The sequence below is a fragment of the Orcinus orca genome, chromosome 1, assembly GCF_937001465.1.
Source record: "Orcinus orca chromosome 1, mOrcOrc1.1, whole genome shotgun sequence".
Lineage (NCBI taxonomy): Eukaryota > Metazoa > Chordata > Mammalia > Artiodactyla > Delphinidae > Orcinus > Orcinus orca.
In genome coordinates this window covers 190,392,942-190,412,065 of record NC_064559.1, presented here as the reverse complement: position 1 = coordinate 190,412,065, position 19,124 = coordinate 190,392,942, and the positions used below count along the sequence as shown (strand labels likewise).

The window sequence follows — 19,124 nt, the reverse complement described above, 5'->3', positions numbered from 1 at the left end:
TCAGGAGTCCTCCAGGGAGAGTCTTTTGCAATTTTTCTGTGCTTTGTTTATATCTCTATGATAACACCTATCACACTGTACTGTCTTGTATGTTTACAATTCTGTCTCTGAAGAAGGTAGACCGAGAACTTCTGGAAGGCAGGGACAGGGTTTTGGTCAATGTTCAATGAGTGCATGATGCATAATCAAAAGATATAGATGATCTTGCTATGAAATAGTTCACAAAGGTCAGGAGTCCACTCATGACCAGCCCCTATTATATTCAAAATCACCTACTAATGTGTAAGTCTCCTTATTTGATCCTGGAAACAGCCCTCAGAGGTGGGCACAGTGGGAAAATCATCTCTATTTTACAGATGAGGAAATCAAGGCTTAAGGGAGTTGTGACTTGGCCAAGATCCCTGGGCTGCGATAACCAAGCCTAGAATCCAGGTTGTCTGACCCCCAAATCCTATTCTATTGTTCGACTCCTGGGTTGCCTACCTGTTCTTGAATCAAGAACCTGTAAAACTTCCTGTCACCTCGTCATGACAGAGGGGACAGAGATCAGAGATGTGACTCGTAGGAAGGGGCAAGATGGGGAAGCAATTCTCTCTCCCCTTCCAAAACAGTGCCTGCATGCCACTACCTCATTCGTTCTTAATAACGGTAGCAACCATATGAGTGGTTATGACCATGTACTCTGCAGAAAGAAGGGCCTGAGTTTACATCCCGGCTATACCATTTATAAGTTTTGTGACCTTGAGGTATTAGTTAACTTCTCTTGGCCTCCTGTATTTTATCTGTAAAACGGGAGTGAAAAGAAGCTATTTAGTAGAGATTATATGAGACAGATTATATGAGAAGATTATATGAGAAGATTATATGAGACAAAGGCATCTTCCCTAAGGCCTGGCCATAGAAAGGTCTTAACACTTGCTAATTACTATTACTGGCCCCAGGAACTTTCCTAAGCATTTTCAAGGATCATTTCTTTTAACACTTAACAACAACCTAATTCCTAGGCAAAATAGGGGCTTAGAGCTGTTCAGTAACCCCCAAAGAATTTATGACTTGAACCCAGAACAAACCTCACAACCAGAAAAGTTTTGACAAACATGCATGGGTGAGAACGCAGAGTTTGCTTACTGACTCTATCCTGAACCAGATCTTTGATTCCAAAATGATAGTTGTATCATCAGTTCTGAAAGTCTGATGAACGTAAGCTTCATAACCGGATTTGAGGAAGTAAGAGGGGCAGAGTCCTCCAAGGGGAGTCCTGCCTTTGAGAGACATGCCTTTGCCCCCGATTGCGAATGAGGTGAGACTTTAATTTAGGCCTCGTTTTCCTCACCCGTAAAGTGGGGTTAGGAAAGTTATCAGGATCCCTGGAGTCCCTCCCAACACTAATTTTCCAGGGCAGGAGATTCTTGCTCTGATAAAGGCCCCAAACCCTCCGGCTGAAGTTCATCCTCCGCGGGGCCGGCAATAGGGACGCGTCCCCTTTAAGGAGCCAGCTCGCCGGCGGCGGCGGCCGGAAGTGTTGAAGCTGGGCCTGGCGGCGGCGGTGGCGGTAGCGGCCGTGGCGGCGTCTGCGCATGCTCCGTCGCCCGCCCGCCCTGGCCGCTCGCCGCCCGCCCGCCCGACGGAGACGGTGAGGAGGGGGAGGGGTGGGCGCGCGGGCGCGGGCGCGGGGTGGGGTGGGGGCGGGGGGGCGGGCGCGGGGGCCGCGCGGCGGCCGGCGAGGGCGGGCGGGCGCGCAGGGGGCGGGGGGCTCCTGCCTCCGCGGGCGCCTCCCCACGCCCTGTGCGTGCCGCCGCCGCCGCCGGGGAGCGAGCGGACGTCGCGGCGCCGCGGGGGGGTGGGGGGACGCTGCCGCTGGGTCCGCCCGAGCAGCCGGGCCGCCCCCAGCGCGGCCGGCCGCGGCGCCCGGGTCCGGACCCCGGCCGACAGCGGCCGGGGGCCTGCGAGCCTGGCGTTGGGGGGCCCCGGAGCCCCGGACCGAGGGGCCCGGAAGTCCTCGGCCGAGGGACCTGGAGGGGCCGGAGCGACTCCGGGCTGGGAGGCCCGAACGCCCAGGACCCTGGGGAGGGGTCCGGGGATCCAGGGGTATCCCCAGAGGCGGGATCCAGGGAGCACCAGGCCCTTCGATGAGGAGCTGGGGAGAGGCCTGGGTCGAGCTGGGGAGAGGCCTGGGTCGCGCTCAGGCTAGGGAATAGTGGTGAAAGTGGGGCGAAGGGTGAAGGAAGCCCGCTGCCCGTCCGAGAGTATCCCTGGGAGCCTTGGGGTGGGGAGCAAGAGCAGAGAGTGGGTTGCTGAAGAAAGGAGGGTCCACGTTTCACCCGGGGGCGCGTTAGAGGCCTCGGCCATTCAGTCCAGGGGGAAAGAAGCAGGTGCTTCCCCGAAGGCGTGGTGACAGGTCCGGTAGTGGGAGCAGGGGACAAGGAAGAAGAGCTCTAAGGGGAAGTGAGCAGGCCCCTACCGTCCCCTAGATGAGGGGGCGGTAAGAAGACACCTCAGAGCCTCCAGAGGAAGGAATGAGAAGGGTCCAGATCTGTGAGAGAATAACAGAGACCTGGGAGTACCTCCTGATATTATAGGTGGAGAGCAGGGTGATCTGGTCTGTCGCGGGTGGGGAGACCCGTGTTTTTGAGGACGGGAGAGAAGATAATTGGTGGGAAGAAGGCTAAAGTACCCTTGCTTTCTAAAATGACAGGGGAATTGGCCTGCTGTCTTCTAATTGAGGGGCAGGAGAGGTGAGGGCAGACTCTTGCTTGAAGGTCCTGGAGTGTGATCCACCCAGACTAAGGCACAAGTCTTGACTTAGGGATCAAGGGAAGGCTTGGCCGTCTAAGAAGCTGGAGGAGGCCTGCATTCTCTTCTCAAGATGTGAGAAATTCAAAAACCCTTCCTAACAGACACAGCAGGGGCCTTAACTGGTGTCTGTTTAGGAGAACCTAGAAGTGGCATTTTCCTCCTTAACCTGGAGGATTAGGAAAAGGGAGGATCAGATATTTCGAGTCTCACAGAGGATTCTTTTCTCTCTTGGGGAGACTTCTTCATTAAATGGACTGACTCCCCTAATTTGTCAGCCTTTTATCAATTATGTGTATTTAAATTAGTCTACTGACTTGATGACTTTTGTCATTAGTTGTTAGTCAACCACTTATTCATATTTACTTCAACAAACATATTGAATAGCCAACTTGTACTCAACTTCATTGGGATAGTTTGGGCTGTATTTTGGTCTTGTCCTAAGCAGAAGTCTCCTCAACTATAGTACGGTGACCCTTCAAAAAACCCTTTTACTGTCAAGCAGATTTGGAAAAGAATAAAATTCCTAGTAATGAAAACTGAAAAGATTGAAATTTAAAACTTAATTTAAAAAAAGAATAGGGCTTCCCTTGTGGCGCAGTGGTTGAGAGTCCGCCTGCCGATGCAGGGGACGTGGGTTTGTGCCCCAGTCCGGGAAGATCCCACATGCCGTGGAGCGGCTGGGCCCGTGAGCCACGGCCGCTGGGCCTGCGTGTCCGGAGCCTGTGCTCTGCAACAGGGGAGGCCACAACAGTGAGAGGCCCGCGTACTGCAGAATAAACAATAGATTTGACACACGTGAAGAGAAAAATCATGAAAGGGAAGATAGACATGAAAAAACAAAACATTCACACACCCACAAAAAACCCTTTTATGCTATTGCTTCCCTAAACACCTACGTAGTGGTCACCAATATGTGACTTATCCCAAACTTCATTTGCCCTGGCACTTTTCCTCACAGTGGTCCTATGTAGTGATCTTATTGGCTTCATTACATCTGGTAGCACCCTGGATCACCTACTAAATACATGAGGAGGAATAAAGGGAAAAAAAAATCCAGGAGTTTTGGCCTCATGTAATAATAAAGTTTTAACTTGGAAATTTCTTAAGAATAGACCACACAGTCTACAAAAATTACAGTGAAGTATGGAATAAATACATTTTGGAGTTAGAAAATTTCAGGATATCTAGTATTTCTGTTAGTCCATTTCAACTACCAACTCTGATGTTCCTATGATCATGTGACACTTATGCTTACATCTTGCCATGTTTTAAACAATTTTCAGGACACAAAGTGAATTTAATCCAGAGTAAGTCAGATTATCATTTGTTTAGTTTTTTGATAGTTTATGTGAGTAGTCGTGCTTACTTTCAAGGTGTCTTATTTGTCTTTGAAAATAGCTACAAATAATTCTTCCTTTGCACTTAAGTTTGACATATTTCCTTCATGTGTGCTCCTAGAATTACAGAGTGTTGTGTGATTCCACAATGAATACTCTAAGTCCCCTTCCATGAAATACCCAAAGGAGCAACTCACTCATCTTGCCTTAGGAGTTTTGGTTGCTATAAACAGGAGCTACTTTTCAGTTTACACTCAGCTCGAAGAGATGACCTTGCAATTAGCCAGTGTAGTCTGTAGAGCTGATTCGGGTTACTTGCTAGGAATATGGTATTTAGGATAATAAGAGATATTCAACCCAAACTTGCTTCTCTAAAGAATGTAAGAATTGCCATGTTGGATCAGACCTGTGTCTCTGACTGATACTGAGAGATATATCGTGGATGATTATAATTATCTTCTCTGATAAATTCTCAGAAGGTTAGAGAAGCAGCCAGAACCTTCCTCTTGAGTTCTGAGGTGTGTGGGGGGTAAGGAGTATATGAGTTCTTATTGAGGAAAGTATTAATCAAGAAGTTAGTCTACCACTTATTCAGAGTATTGTAGAGAGGACTCAACCTTAGGGTAGAAGGTTGAACTAGAAGCATCCTAATTCTGCTTCTCTAACCCATTAATTTACCTATGCTATTAATTTTTTAACATTTAAACCATTTTTTTTGAAATAAATTCCCTACGATTGTTACATGCTAAAGTATTACATCTTTTAAATTCATTAAATATGTAACAGAATAGTGCTTGACAACAAACAAGTGTCCGACAGTTGTTAGCTGTGATTATTTTAATTCACCCTACATTTCTTTTTTCACCCTACATTTTTATGCTTCAAACTTTGACGATATCTATTGGTTCAATTATTCTAGGATTTGATGGCATTTTATACTTCATCATATCCGTTTTGGCTTTTTCTAAACTCAAGGGTCCTAATCATTTAGGTTCTATTGCTGGCAGCCAGCCACACCAGTCCACTGATTCTCTAATCCCCACCCCCGCCAGTTTTAAACCTTCAATTTACATAAGTTTGTTTATTTATTTATTTATTTATTTATTTATTTATTTATTTTTGCGGTACGGCGGGCCTCTCACTGTTGTGGCCTCTCCTTTTGCGGAGCACAGGCTCCGGACGCGCAGGCTCAGCGGCCATGGCTCACGGGCCCAGCTGCTCCGCGGCATGTGGGATCTTCCCGGACCGGGGCACGAACCCGTGTCCCCTGCATCGGCAGGTGGACTCTCAACCACTGCACCACCAGGGAAGCCCAACATAAGTTTAGATTGTATATTGTAGTATCTTGCGATTACTTTTTTCCTGTACTATGTGACAGTGTCACACATCTCTTTCCCTTCTGTAGCTCCTTAAGAGCAGATAACATCCCTTTTCATATCCAGGGAGCCTAAGTCTGTGTCCGATGTGGAGTAGGGACTCAGTACATATTGGCCATAATGATGGGCAGTAAGCAAGGCAGCTTAGCCTGAGCTGTGTAAGCAAATTTATATCCCCTTAGTTAAAGATGAGAAAATTCTAGAAGTCTTTTAGGGTAAAGTGAGTTACTCATTGCACAAAAATTTATTACATACATGCTATGTGCCAGATTTTCTTAGGAAGTTTTAGGTGGGCAGTTTTGTAAATAGAAGTCTGATATTTGAAAACTATTTATTACACTCGAGAGTCCTGGGCACTGAGCTAGCACAGGGGAGCCTGTTGAAAAAGAAAAGCTATCCTTTCTCTGCCAGGATGTAGTCTGAGGGGGAGAGGCTGACAAAGGGGGTTGATGGTTGTGACGGGGATGCTGCAGGCGCTGAGGAAGCAAGAAGACCCTCTCAGATCTAGTCAGGGATGTCACAGATGGCCTCTCTGAGGAAGCAATGTTTTAAATAAGTCATAAAAGTTTAGCAGTGACTTGCCAAAGAGGAAAGAGAAGAGAATTCCCGGTAGAGCAAACAAGTGTGAAGGCTCAGGTGAGGAAATATGGCGTAGTTGAGAAATTGGAAAAAATGCAATGGCAGGAGCCCACAATGTGAGAGGAAGAACTGTGAGAAATGAGGCTAGCAGGGTGGGCAGGGGACAGATTTGGTGGGTTTTGAAAGCCATATTAGGGTCTTTGCACCTTAATAGCAGCAAAGGGAATGCACTGAAGGATTTTTAAGTGGGGTAAATGGCCTTTAGTAAGATGACTTTGTCTGCTCTGTAGATAATGAATTGGAGATCAAGACCAGAGATTAGGGTACTGATGAGAAGCAGCTGGAAAAATCCAGGTAACAGTGTGGTGGCTCAGAATATGATGATGGCAGCACAGATGGAGAGTGGGGGTTGGTTAAAAGAGATATATAGGTGATAGAATGGATAGGATTTGGTGGTTGGTTGGATTTAGAAAGAGAAGAAAGAGGAGTCAAAAATAGCTCCTTAGTTTCTGGCTTGAGAAAATGGGTGGAGGGTAGCACCATTTATTGAGGCAGGAAACATAGGAGCAGGTTTGAGAGGGAACAGGCTTTCAGTTTAAGGTGCCTACAAGATATTTTAAGAGGCTTTTAGATATAGGAGGTGTTGAATCCAGGAAAAAAGTTTGAATGTGAGAATCATAAAGGACAGAAGTCTAAGTCATATATGAGGAATTTTAACTAGGTCAAACACAAACAAAAATTGATTGAACCAATGTATGTCACTGCCTATGATGAGCAAGGCTGTGGGAGACAAGATTTTTATTTTTTATTTTTAATTAAAAAAAATTTTTGGCTGTGCCACAGCATGAAAGAAGCAAGATTTTTAGATAAGCAGCACCTGTCCTCACAGAGAGTATAGTGTAGTCATGGAGGTAGATGTCTATTCAGTTAACTGCAGTGCAAGGCACAGTGTGATAAACACTAGAGGAGAGCTGCAAGCAAGTATTGGGGGACCTCAGAAAAGAAAGTGGTTTGACAGTGGCTTTGTGGAGGAGTGAGCTTTGAGCTGGACCTTGAAGGGAGAAGGAGATGTGGGAGAAGGGAGTTTTGGGCTTATGGAATAACAAAGGTAGAGAAACCTGAAAGTACATATTACATGTTCAGAAATCTGTGGGAGGTTGGTGTGGCTGGATCTTAAGATTCTTGGGATACTGTAGTTGCAGATGAAACTGGGAAAATTTGGGGGCCAAATGAGGGAGATTTTGAGTGCCATGTTAAATGTGTGTATTATAGGCAAACAATTGCTGTGGCAGAGCTGAAATGTGGATTCGGTCATCTGAGTACTAGTTACATATTCACACTTGCATCCATTGTCTGTCTAAGCACAGTTCAGCACAGTCCTAATCATCTTCAAGTACTCACATATCTAAGTAAATGGAGTGTTCTTATCCATATTCTCTTAAGTGACTCTTTTCAGCTGTGAAGACTAACAGCTGCAGAATAACTTGGGGGCCCTCTGAGTTTTCATTAAGATTGAGATAATGCTTTGAGTTACTTTAGAGTCAAGGAGTTTGTGGTACTGGACAGTGGTTTCCCTAACAGCTCCGCAGGGGAGATGTCAGGCGAGACCCTATCTCCATTCAATATGAGGCAAAGAGGTATTAAGACGTTCCTGGAGGTCATATAGTTGGATTCAGCATCTATTAAAAAACCACACGATGCGAACCATCTTTCTTTTTCCCATACAACTTAGTTTAGTTAGCAGATACTTATTAGTATCTGCTTATTAGTATCTACTCACAAAGGACAGAGCACTTGATGAGGTATAAAGGCTGGTTGCAAAGAAAACAGATGATTCTTACTTCCTAGGAGCTTAGTTTGGGATGGAACTAGTGGTGTGCTGTAAACCAGCTCTCTAGAAGAAAAAATACCCTGATTTGTAATGTTTGTCAATTTCTGTGGTGTATATTCTCCCAGCAACTGATTTCAAGCTACCAACTTGATGTCACTAAACTTGGAGTTGGGAAGAGATGTGCACAGTTGGTTCTCAGGAGCTGGTAGAGCTGGCTCCAGCACACCATGGGGTGAATCACACATACTAAGAAAAACTACAATAACAAGTGAGTACTAAGGCATTTCTGGAAAGATCAGAGCCTATGTCAGCCCCTTCTCACAGTTCCCATCTTTTTCAGAGGACCATGATCTGCAGGATGCCCTGGGAATTAATAGTTATTATCTTGGTGTTCCTTTCCTATGGTTGCCATCTTTTCAAACCAGACAAAGTTACTGGTGCCTCTTGTTTCTGACAGCAGCTCCAGCTATCTGACTTCATGTGAAAGATGGCTAATGCGGAAGTGAGTGTCCCAGTGGGGGATGTGGTTGTGGTACCCACTGAAGGAAATGAAGGGGAGAACGCTGAAGATACCAAAACCCAAGTGATCTTGCAGTTACAGCCTGTGCAACAAGGGTAAGTGACTAGAGATTTGAATATTTTGAAAAATTTGGGAGGTTCAAAGAGTGAGGAAATTATAACTTTAAGGTGATTTAGCATAATGGAACATTCAACATCAAACTCTCAGAGCTAAGTTTTCATCTCTATAATGTATTGTGTGCTATATTTGTCATTCAGTACTTACTACAACAGTTTGCTGTTTCCTTGTCTCTCTCCGTCTTCTCTACTGTGAGTTCCTTGGGGGTAAGTTACATGGTTCCCTCATCTTACTTATCCACACTGTTTAGCACAAGGCCTTGGTACATGTTTACCAAAAGACAGTGTATTTAGAGTCAGAGGAGACTAGGCAACTGTAAAATTATTCCTACCAGAAGTTCTCTGGACCCTCGTGGATGGGCAAATTACTAAGCTTAGTCTATCAAAAAAATATTTATCAACCACCTACGATTACACAACGTATTTCAAAGGTGTTGAAAGAAATATAGCACATGGTTCCAACCATCATGGAGCTTGTAGTCTAGTTGTGCAAGGCAAAAATACATGTTTATAAATAAAGAGATCACTTACATGGCAAAACCTAAGAAGTGCAGAGTGGCATGGTTAGGATGTGCTTTTGAATTCAGAGGATCACTGTGAATTTGAAAGAAGATATAAGATTTTTTGGTGGTCTTGAAAGTTAAATGGGAACTAGATCTGCAGAGGGAAGCGGGGGGTAGTTATTTAAAATAATTTTTTTTTATTTTTAAAGTTTTTTTTTTTGTCAAATATAGTTTTTTTTGTTTTTTGGGTTTTTTTGGCTTTGCCGCGTGGCACGTGGGATCTTAGTTCCCTGACTAGGGGTGGAACCCGTGCCCCCTGCATTAGAAGCATGGAGTCTTAACCACTGGACTGCCAGGGAAGTCCCAGGGGGGTAGTTATTTTATTTTGGGGAATGTATAAAAGATTCTTCAAGGATCAGAAGTGTTCTTGGGCAAACATATACAGTTGGCCCTCTGTATCTGTAGGTTCCGCATCCACAGATTCAACCAACCTTGGATAAAAAATATTAAAAAAAGAAAAAAATCCAGAAAGTTTGAAAAAGCAAAATTGAATTTGCCACATGAAAGCAACTATTTACATAACATTTACATTGTATTAGATATTATAAGTAATCTAGAGATGATTTAAAGTATATGGGAGGGACTTCCCTGGTGACTCAGTGGTTAAGAATCTACCTGCCAATGCAGGGGACACAGCTTCGCTCCCTGGTCTGGGAAGATCCCACTTGCTGTGGAGCAACTAAGCCCGTACGCCACAACTACTGAGCCTGCACTCTAGAGGCTGCGAGCCACAACTACTGAGCCCGTGCACCACAACTACTGAAGCCCGTGTGCCCTAGAGCCCACGTGCTGCAACTACTTAGCCTGTGCTCTAGAGCTCACGAGCCACAACTACTAAGCCCATGGGCCACAACTACTGAAGCCCGCTTGCTCTAGGGCCCGCGTGGCACAGCTACCTAGCCTGTGTGTTGCAAATACTGAAGCCCACGTGCCTAGAGCCTGTGCTCCGCAACAAGAGAAGCAACTGCAATGAGAAGCCTGTGCACCTCAATGAAGAGTAGCCCCTGCTCGCCACAACTAGAGAAAGCCCATGCACAGCAATAAAGACCTAACACAGCCAAAAATAAAATAAAAAAATTTTAATAAAAAATTTAAAAAATAAAGTATATGGGAGGATGTGTGTAGGTTATATACAAATATTCAGTACTATGCCATTTTATAAGGGACTTGAACATCTGTGGATTTTGGTATTTGCAGGGGGGTCCTAGAAGCAATCCCCCATTGATACCAAGGGATGGCTGTACTCCAATTCCAGTCTACTAAGTAATGTACCTTGCCTTAAAAATTTCTGGAGAAAAACAGTTAACCTATCTTGATAATTTAAAAAGCTTTTTAGTATAGGAAATTTCAAATATACCCCAAAATAAAGAAAATATAATGAACCCCCATGTAAGCATCCATCACCCAGCTTCAACAGTTATCAACACATGGCCAGTCCTTTTTTTTTTTTCACATGGCCAGTCTTATTTCATCTCTACATCCACCCACTCCTGAATTTTTTTGAAGCAAATCCCAGACATTAGTATGTATCTGTAAAAGATAAGGACTTTTTAGTTTTTAAAATATAAACATAGTTTGCTGACATTTCTGAATATTGTTGAGCATGAAGGAAATATTCTAAGGTCTATAAGGGAAAGTTGATATAAATAATGCCTAACATATAGCCTATAGAGTGGTTTAAATTTTTATTGGCACCAACAGATTATGCATGCTTATTCAAACTCAGTTGTTTGGTAATTTTGTTTGATACACATACACATACTTGTAGTTGTTACCTTTTGAAGTAGGGTAACATCAGGAAGAATTAAAGGGCAGGTTTTTTTTTTTTTTTTTTTTTTTTTGCATTACGTGGGCCTCTCACTGTTGTGGCCTCTCACTGTTGGCCTCTCCCGTTGTGGAGCACAGGCTCCGGACGCGAAAGCTCAGCAGCCATGGCTCACGGGCCCAGCCTCTCCGCGTCATGTGGGATCTTCCCGGACCGGGGCACGAACCCATATCCCCTGCATCGGCAGGGGGACTCTCAACCACTGCGCCACCAGGGAAGCCCAAGGGCAGGTTCTTTAGTTCTCCGCAGCTTTATTTTCTTTTTCTTTTTCTTTTTTTTTTTTTTTAGAATTTACTTTCTTATGGAGTCATCATTTCTTCTGTCTTTCCTAAAGTACTCCAGTTGTCATTTGTCCTATCCCCAGTAGAGACAGAAGAAACTTCTCTGCTACTTAGAGACTTAATTCTTTTGAAGATTTGGTTCCACTTATTTTTCTGTTTGTCTTTTTTATTTTCCAAATGATATTGCCTTTTCTGGAAACCTCTCATTGCTTGCTTAGGTAGAGGATCTTTGTACAACATATATTGACTCCCCACTCCACTGTTTACACTGAATTTTAGTGCATGAGCTAGTATATAAACATTTTGAGGTATTACGTTCTTTTTTTTTTTGAGGTATTGCATTTTGAGATGCCTGTCAGTTGATTTTTCTAGTTGTATTATTTTATTATTTGAATATTTTATTGCATTTTAGCCTCATTTTATAAAAATGAGCAGGGTACAAAAGCAGTGATTCTAGTGATAAGAAATAATGGTCTCATAATTTTAATACACTTGAGACAAAGATGGAAATCATCAGGTGTCAGTCTTCAGCCTCATCACACTTAACCTGCTTGGCTACAGTTCAAGTATGAAGGAGAGAAACAATCAAAGAGTATATATGAATTGCTGGGAATAAATTGGTAAAGATTATATTTAAAAGGCAAGAAATAATTAGGGATTTTATATAAGTATTTTTAGATTTCAATATATAATTCCTCTTGTCCATCTTTTTAGCTTTTACATATATGACATTTAATACTGTCTCAAATTTTCATCATATACACATTTTCAGGAATACATTGTGAAGCAAAAGTAGAGTGTCTGGTAACAGTCTTTTAATATGAATACATAGAACCTGACGTGTAAGGTGATACTTTCATAATAATACTAGATTGGTTTTTTTCTTTTTATAAATTTATTTATTTTTGGCTGTGTTGGGTCTTCAATACTGCACGCGGGCTTTCTCTAGTTGCGGCGAGCGGGGTCTACTCTTTGTTTTGGTGCGTGGGCTTCTCATTGCAGTGGCTTCTCTTGTTGTGGAGCATGGGCTCTAGGTGCGTGAGCTTCAGTAGTTGTGGCATGCAGGCTCAGTAGTTGCATGGGCTTAGTTGCTTCACGGCAGGTAGGATCTTCCCGGACCAGGGATGGAACCCGTGTCCCCTGTATTGGCAGGCGGATTCTTAACCACTGTGCCACCAGGGAAGTCCCTAGATTGGTTTTAAAATATGTCCACATTCAACTTTTTAAAAAAAACATAGATACTGAGGTACTCAGGTACTAAGATACTAAGAAGACTTTTAATTCTGGGGGTTTTTCAACAAAGAAGGCTTGTTCAGCCTATGCTTTCTCTTTAAAAACAAAAAAAGATGGTTATTAACTTTTTCAAATAAAACCTTTAAAACATACTTAAAAAGTCCTCAGGAGGAATGAAGGTACTAAGATTCCATCACCATTCTTGGCTTTCTAATTCATTTTGGATTCATAACAGAGTTTTTAACAATGAGATCAGGGACTGGTGATTTTAGTATTACATAAATTTACTCAGTGTGCTGAGTGGAATAGTTCAATTTGAGGAGTAGTGACCTTACTTTCCTTATCATGCTCATATCCCTCCCTAGTAGTAAGTTTTTTTTTTTTTTTTTTTTTCCGCGCTACGCGGGCCTCTCACTGTTGTGGCCTCTCCCGCTCCGGAGGCGCGCAGGCTCAGCGGCCATGGCCCACGGGCCTAGCCGCTCCGCGGCATGTGGGATCTTCCCGGACCGGGGCACGAACCCGTGTCCCCTGCATCGGCAGGCGGACTCTCAACCACTGCACCACCAGGGAAGCCCCCTAGTAGTAAGTTTAAGGCCTTAGGAAGCTGTATAAACTCTTTCAGATCTGTAGGGTACCCATTAGTTTATGTAATAATCCCACATTCCATTCAATTAATCAGAATATCTTTCCTTATCATTCAAGATAAAAAGAACTTAACTCTGTGGATTTTCAGTTTTCAGTGAATTAGAATACAATGATGTAGACTTAACTTGAAAACTCTAGTAAACATAATTTTACCTCACTTCGATGATTCATAAGGTATGTCGGTATCTCATAACGCCTTAACATTTTAAACATATTTTATGATTTTTTACCATAATCATAGTAGGTATAGAGAACTAGGCTAAATCCATCACTATCCTGAGTTGCTTTAGAAAGATTTTCCCTGATAAAATCTTGTTTGACCGTAAAAATATAGACTATTCCCTGACTTCCCACCCCAAGTGCAATTTTCCAGTTGTTGAAATTATGTATAGACAAGAATTTATTCTTTTAAAGAATTTTGCACATACTGGTCAAGTTAGAATGAGCTTATCAAATTTACTTGAAGCAGTGGTTTTTTTTTTTTTTGGCCACGCTGCAGCTTGCCAGATCTTAGTTCCCTGACCAGGGATTGAACCTGGGCCCCTGGCAGTGAGAGCGCCGTGTCCTAACCACTGGACTACCACGGAATTCCAGAAGCAGCAGTTTCTCATGTGTATCACATTCCTCATTCATTTACCGGTCATTTATTATGTGCTGTGCCATGTTCCAGTTAGCACACGACATGCCAGGTATACAAAATGAATAAAATGTAATCTCTGCTCTCAGGGACATTTTTTTTTTTTTTTTGCACGTGGCTTGTGGGATCTCAGCTTGAACCCGGGCCATGGTAGTGAAAGCCTGGACTCCTAACGACTAGGCCACCAGGGAACTCCCTCTCAGGGACCTTTTTAGACTACGCCCAAGGAGAGAGAGATAGGTAAACAAGTATATAGTATGAAGTGTTATAGTTGTTGTGACTAAAGTACAGTTGCATCACAAAGGAGGAAGTGGGTGATTATACTGGAGGATTGAGATGGAAGGAAAAGCATCATACAGGCTACTCATTAAAAAACAAAAGATGGGGAAGGATGTTCTGGGAAGAGGGAGAAGAGCAAAAATAGACGGTGTAAAAGAAGGTGGCAATTTTGGGAACTACAAATAGTTTGGTATGATTGGGGCTTGGATTGTCTGGTGGGATTTGGTGAGAGATGAAACCAGGGGCCAGATCTTGGAGGGACTTAAATATGATATTAAGGATTTGGGTCTTTATTTTAGCAGCATGGAGAGGATTCTTGAAGGGTTTGGAGGAGGGTGTTACATGATCACTGTGGAAGGAATATAGAAGATCAGGTAGATGCAAGGAGACCAGTTCAGACTAGAGATGATGCAGCCTGAATTAAGGCGGTAGTAGTGGAAATAGACAGGGAGGATGGCTGGTGTTAAGGAGATGCATCTGGCAGGACTTGGTGACTATGTGGGAGTTGAGGAGGAGGAAAAGGGAGAAATTCAGTGTAATTCCCAGGCTTCTGTTTTAGGCTGCTGTGTGCTGTGTGGTGCCATTACAAGGATGGGGAATATAGGAAGAAGAGTAGTTTGGGAGGTGGGAGAGGAAAGAGAACTTGGTTATTTTAGACATAATGAATTCAATAAAGTCCTATGGGATATCCAAATGTATGTATTTATTTATTTAGCAGTTAATTGTGTCCTGGTGTGGAATTCAGAAGGGAGGTCTGTGCTAGAGGTGTCACCATGCAGGTGGCTAATCACTGATGCAAAGGAGATTATTCAGGCAGTGCTTTAGGGTAGCAAGTGCAATAATTAACATGTTAGGTTTATTATGGAAATTGAACAAAGGATGTCAATGTATCATGTTAGGTATTCTGAGCCCATTTCTTAGAAGGTTGAAACGTTTTGGAGAGAGATTTTCCTTAAGTGGTACCTCTAGTTACTGCTGGTTACTTTGGGCATAATGGCTCTCTTACTTTTTTTTTTTTTTTAACGAGGTTCTGCTCATGTCTGTAGTTTGATTATGGTGACTTAAAAAATGCTAAAGTGTAAAAATGACTAAAGTTCCTAGATTCCGACAAGGGACATCAATTCTGTGGTCAGCAGGTTCTTCCTGGTTTGAACTAACAGTATTACTTTTTAGTCTTATTTGGATAAATCTATAATGTGACCTAATCTTATACTTGAAGCAGCACTTTATGTCATGAGCTTTTAAAGTTAGGAAGGGAAAAGTCTGGTGTAGAAGAGTAGCAAGTGGCAGTGTAAATACAGTAGCAAGAGGAACTTTCCTTTGGGGTGAGGAAAGTTGTTGATTCATTTCCATGGTAGTAGCTGCTAAGCAGTCCCGGGCAGCTTAGAATTTAAATACATTGGGGCACTAGTCAAAGCACTAACATCGAGTTGTAAAGTATATTATTTTATTCCTTTTGAGATAGATTAAAACATTTTTTAACCCCATGCTGTGAATATTAATTTTTTCATGATTTATGTAGTTTGTTTATCGATGGACACTTTTACAACAGGATTTATGAAGCCGGATCCGAGAACAACACGGCAGTTGTGGCAGTAGAAACTCACACGATACACAAAATTGAAGAAGGGATTGGTAAGTCTTTTTGTTGTTCTAGTACTTTTTTTTTTGGCCGTACCTCAAGGTATGCAGAACCCGTGCCCCTTGCAGTGGAAGCGGGGAGTCTTAACCACTGGACCACCAGGGAAACCCTGTTCTAGTACTTTTGACCTTAGCTTCCTTGGTTGAGATTTCTTGCCTCTTGTGCCTTATTTTTCCCCCCTACCCAGTGCTGTAGCCATCAATCTGATGATGGCACATCTAGAGACACCGCTGCCTAAGATGCTAGGGCTGTCCGTTGATGTTTAACGTGAATTTGCTAGGGTTGCTGAAAAGATTTTTCATCAATAGAAATCCCTCAAAGAAATTGGAGCCTCAAGGTTGAACTCTGTCATTAGGGAAGTTGCTGATGAGGTGTTGATTGTAAGGCAGTGAGTGGAAAGAAACTGAAGTTAGACAAACCTGAGTTTAAATCCCACGTTCTCACTGCTTAGCTGTGTGTCCTTGGGAAAGTCCCTTCACCTTTCTGAGTCCTACACAGGGACAATAGGAAACAATCACTGCCTCACAGGATTGTTTTAAGAACTAAAAAAGATTAAGCCTATAAAAGCACACAGCACAGCGTCTGGCACATAGTGGGAGCTTGGTAAGAGAGCTGTTATGCCAAACTTCTTCCAGAAGATTCCTAAACAGTACCAACCAGTGAGAACTGTTAGCCCCTCAGAGGAACCAGGATACTAGAGATTCTGAATTAAGCTTTGGGGAAGAGTGTTTGATAAATAAATGATATTTTTTCCATTTTCAAGATGCAAGCACTATAGAAGCAAATGAGGATATGGAAATTGCTTACCCCATAACTTGTGGGGAGAGCAAAGCCATTCTCCTTTGGAAGAAGTTTGTATGCCCAGGAATAAATGTAAAGTGTGTCAAGGTAATTGTCTTTTCTCCTTGCTGGGGCCTATTTTGGGTCTCCTTGTTTTCAAAGGGTATGGTTTTAGTGCCTCTTCTCTCTCTTCCACCATGTCAATGTTTTTAATTTTGTCGTGTCCCTTTGTGTCACAGTAAAAAAAAAAAAAAAAAATAGGGACTTTAGAGTGAAATTGACCTGGATTCAAGTCCCACCAGAATATAAGTCCTTTGAGAGCTGAGAATTTGTCTATCTTGTTCACCATTGTATCCCCAACACCTAGACTAGGGTTTGGCATATTTATCAGTAAATATTTGTTGAATGAATGGTGTCCCATCTCTATCACTGACTAGCTAGGTGACCTTGATCAAGTTATTTAATATTTCAGAGCCTCATATGTTAAAATACAAATAATTATATACACACACAGTAAGGTTGCTAGAAGAGGAAGTGAGATCATATATGTAAAATGCCTTACACTGGTGTGTAATTTGGTAGAGTTTATTAAAAATTATTACTGATAAAAATAAGTAATCTTCATGAGAGCACAATATGGAAATAATTGCTTATTCTGTCTCCACTGGTAGCTACAGCTGACCTATGTAGATAGTAGTCACCATCAGTGGCATCATCCTAGAATCATTAAGAATTACAGAGCTTCGAGGCTTTGTAGTGCTGTTGGTTTCTACCATCCTTATTCTTTCTACCAGATCCTGAATTTTGTCATTAGGGCTGGATAGATTACTTCAGTTTAAATAGCCTTTGCAACATTGGACCTGTCTGCTTGATTCAGGGCATAAATGGATTTTAGATCCTAATCAGTATATTAATCTCTGACCCTCCTTGTGTCTTCTGTAGCTTTGTACCAGGACAGGGCACTGTGTCCAGAGAAGGATCATCTTCTCTAGCACAATAGGGTGGGAGGATGGAGAATACAAGGCTATGACTAAAGATGTCTGTCATTTGGGTATTTTTTGTTCTTAACAAGTAGAGTTATGTCTGTCTTTCCCTCTTGGCCTGCCTAAATTAACATTGGATTATTTTGGACTTTACTTTTCACATTAGTTTAATGATCAGTTGATCAGCCCCAAGCATTTTGTTCATCTGGCTGGCAAGTCCACCCTGAAGGACTGGAAGAGAGCTATTCGTCTGGGTGGAATCATGCTCAGGTGAGCTCTGATAGCAAGTTCATACCTTTCAGCTGACTGTGGGGCACTTAATCATGGTGGAATCCAGAGAATCCAGTCTTCTTAATTTGAATTTTTATTCTGTCTGAAGGATTGGCTTAAACAATCCATGTATTATTTGACCTTCATCGACTTGTTCTTAAAATCCCTGTGAGAGAAGAAAAATTGAATTAAATTGACTCTTCCCAGCATCTAGGACAAATTCTTCTGATGTCAGAATGTTGGGCAGGATCTTCTCTGGGCAGAGAAGCTCAGGAGTAGATGACAGTCCAGCTTGAGATCACTCAGCATAGGCAGAGCTAAGCCTGGTGCTAAGAAAGCTTGACAACAACGGAGATGTGGGCTGATGGACAAATCCTGGGATAATCTGGTAGAGTAGAAGGGTGCTGTTTGTAAGTAACAATTATGCACAGCGAATGCAATCCTTGCCGTCACTGTACCATTGAAATAAACTTTATTTGTTTTTAAAAAATATTTATTTATTTACTTAGGCTGCGCCTGGTCTTAGTTGCGGCGTGCAGACTCTTAGTTGCGGCATGCATATGGGATCTAGTTCCCCAACCAGGGATCGAACCCGGGCCCCCTGCATTGGCAGCGTGGAGTCTTACCCACTGCACCACCAGGGAAGTCCCAGAAATAAACTTTAGAATGTATAGTATCCCCACTCCCATCTCTTTATGCAGCAAGTTTATCATTGTAATCCACCCCACTCCTCGGTGAAATTAACATTAGCTGGTGTTTCTTGAGCACTCAGCTATTGATAGAAAATTTTAAAATGTGGTTAAGAATTAAAATTTCCCCACAGAACATGTATCATGAGCCTTAAAAACCTCTTACCTTTTGTCTTTAATTTTTTTAAGGAATCTGTCTTAAGAGAAATCTATAGTGCTTGTAGAGATTCAAGTATAAAAGTGTTCATTGCAACATAATTTATGATGGTGAAAATTACAGTCTGCTTTAATATACAATCAGGGTGTATCTAAAGTAAATTATGGCTCATCTAAATGTATATGAGTTTATACTATGGTGCATTATGAGGTCATTAAAATATTTCTAAAGAGTTTTTACATGGAAAATGCTTATGATGTAATGTAAGGAAGAAAACAAAATGTAATATCAATTAATATAGTTGTTTTAAAAAACACACATATGTAAGTAAATTTAGTAGAAAAAATATGCTGAAATGTTGATATGATCTCTGTGTTGGATATTTTTTTAAAGAGCAGTTGTTTTCTTTATAGTTTTCTGTATTTTCCACAGAAAATGTTTTTTTCTTTACGTATGATTTTTATAGTCAGAGGCATAATTTAAAAAAATTCATTCCAGATGATTTGTGTGCATTAATCAGTAGTTGAATGAAATTGGGGGTGAATACCTTTAACTTTCTTTTTTTTTTTTTTGTTCTTGGCTTGT

At 42.2% G+C, this 19,124-nt stretch overlaps 1 protein-coding gene across 11 annotated transcripts in view; it reads left to right on the top strand.

The window, feature by feature from the left end:
* The first annotated feature begins 1,528 nt into the window (after positions 1-1,528).
* Positions 1,529-19,124, top strand: part of GMEB1 (glucocorticoid modulatory element binding protein 1) — a 31,760-nt gene continuing 14,164 nt past the window's right edge. Inside the window, exons 1-6 of one of the 11 annotated variants that reach the window (XM_033422386.2) lie at positions 1,542-1,633; positions 8,045-8,187; positions 8,377-8,534; positions 15,541-15,653; positions 16,424-16,548; positions 17,590-17,693. In XM_033422386.2, the coding sequence (XP_033278277.1) occupies positions 8,407-8,534; positions 15,541-15,653; positions 16,424-16,548; positions 17,590-17,693 (470 nt within the window). In that variant the 5' untranslated portion in view covers positions 1,542-1,633; positions 8,045-8,187; positions 8,377-8,406. Of the gene's footprint in view, positions 1,634-5,448; positions 8,188-8,376; positions 8,535-15,540; positions 15,654-16,423; positions 16,549-17,589; positions 17,694-19,124 lie in introns of those variants that run through there. The other 10 variants (XM_033422385.1, XM_004266579.4, XM_033422389.2 and 7 more) reach the window with 10 other exon arrangements.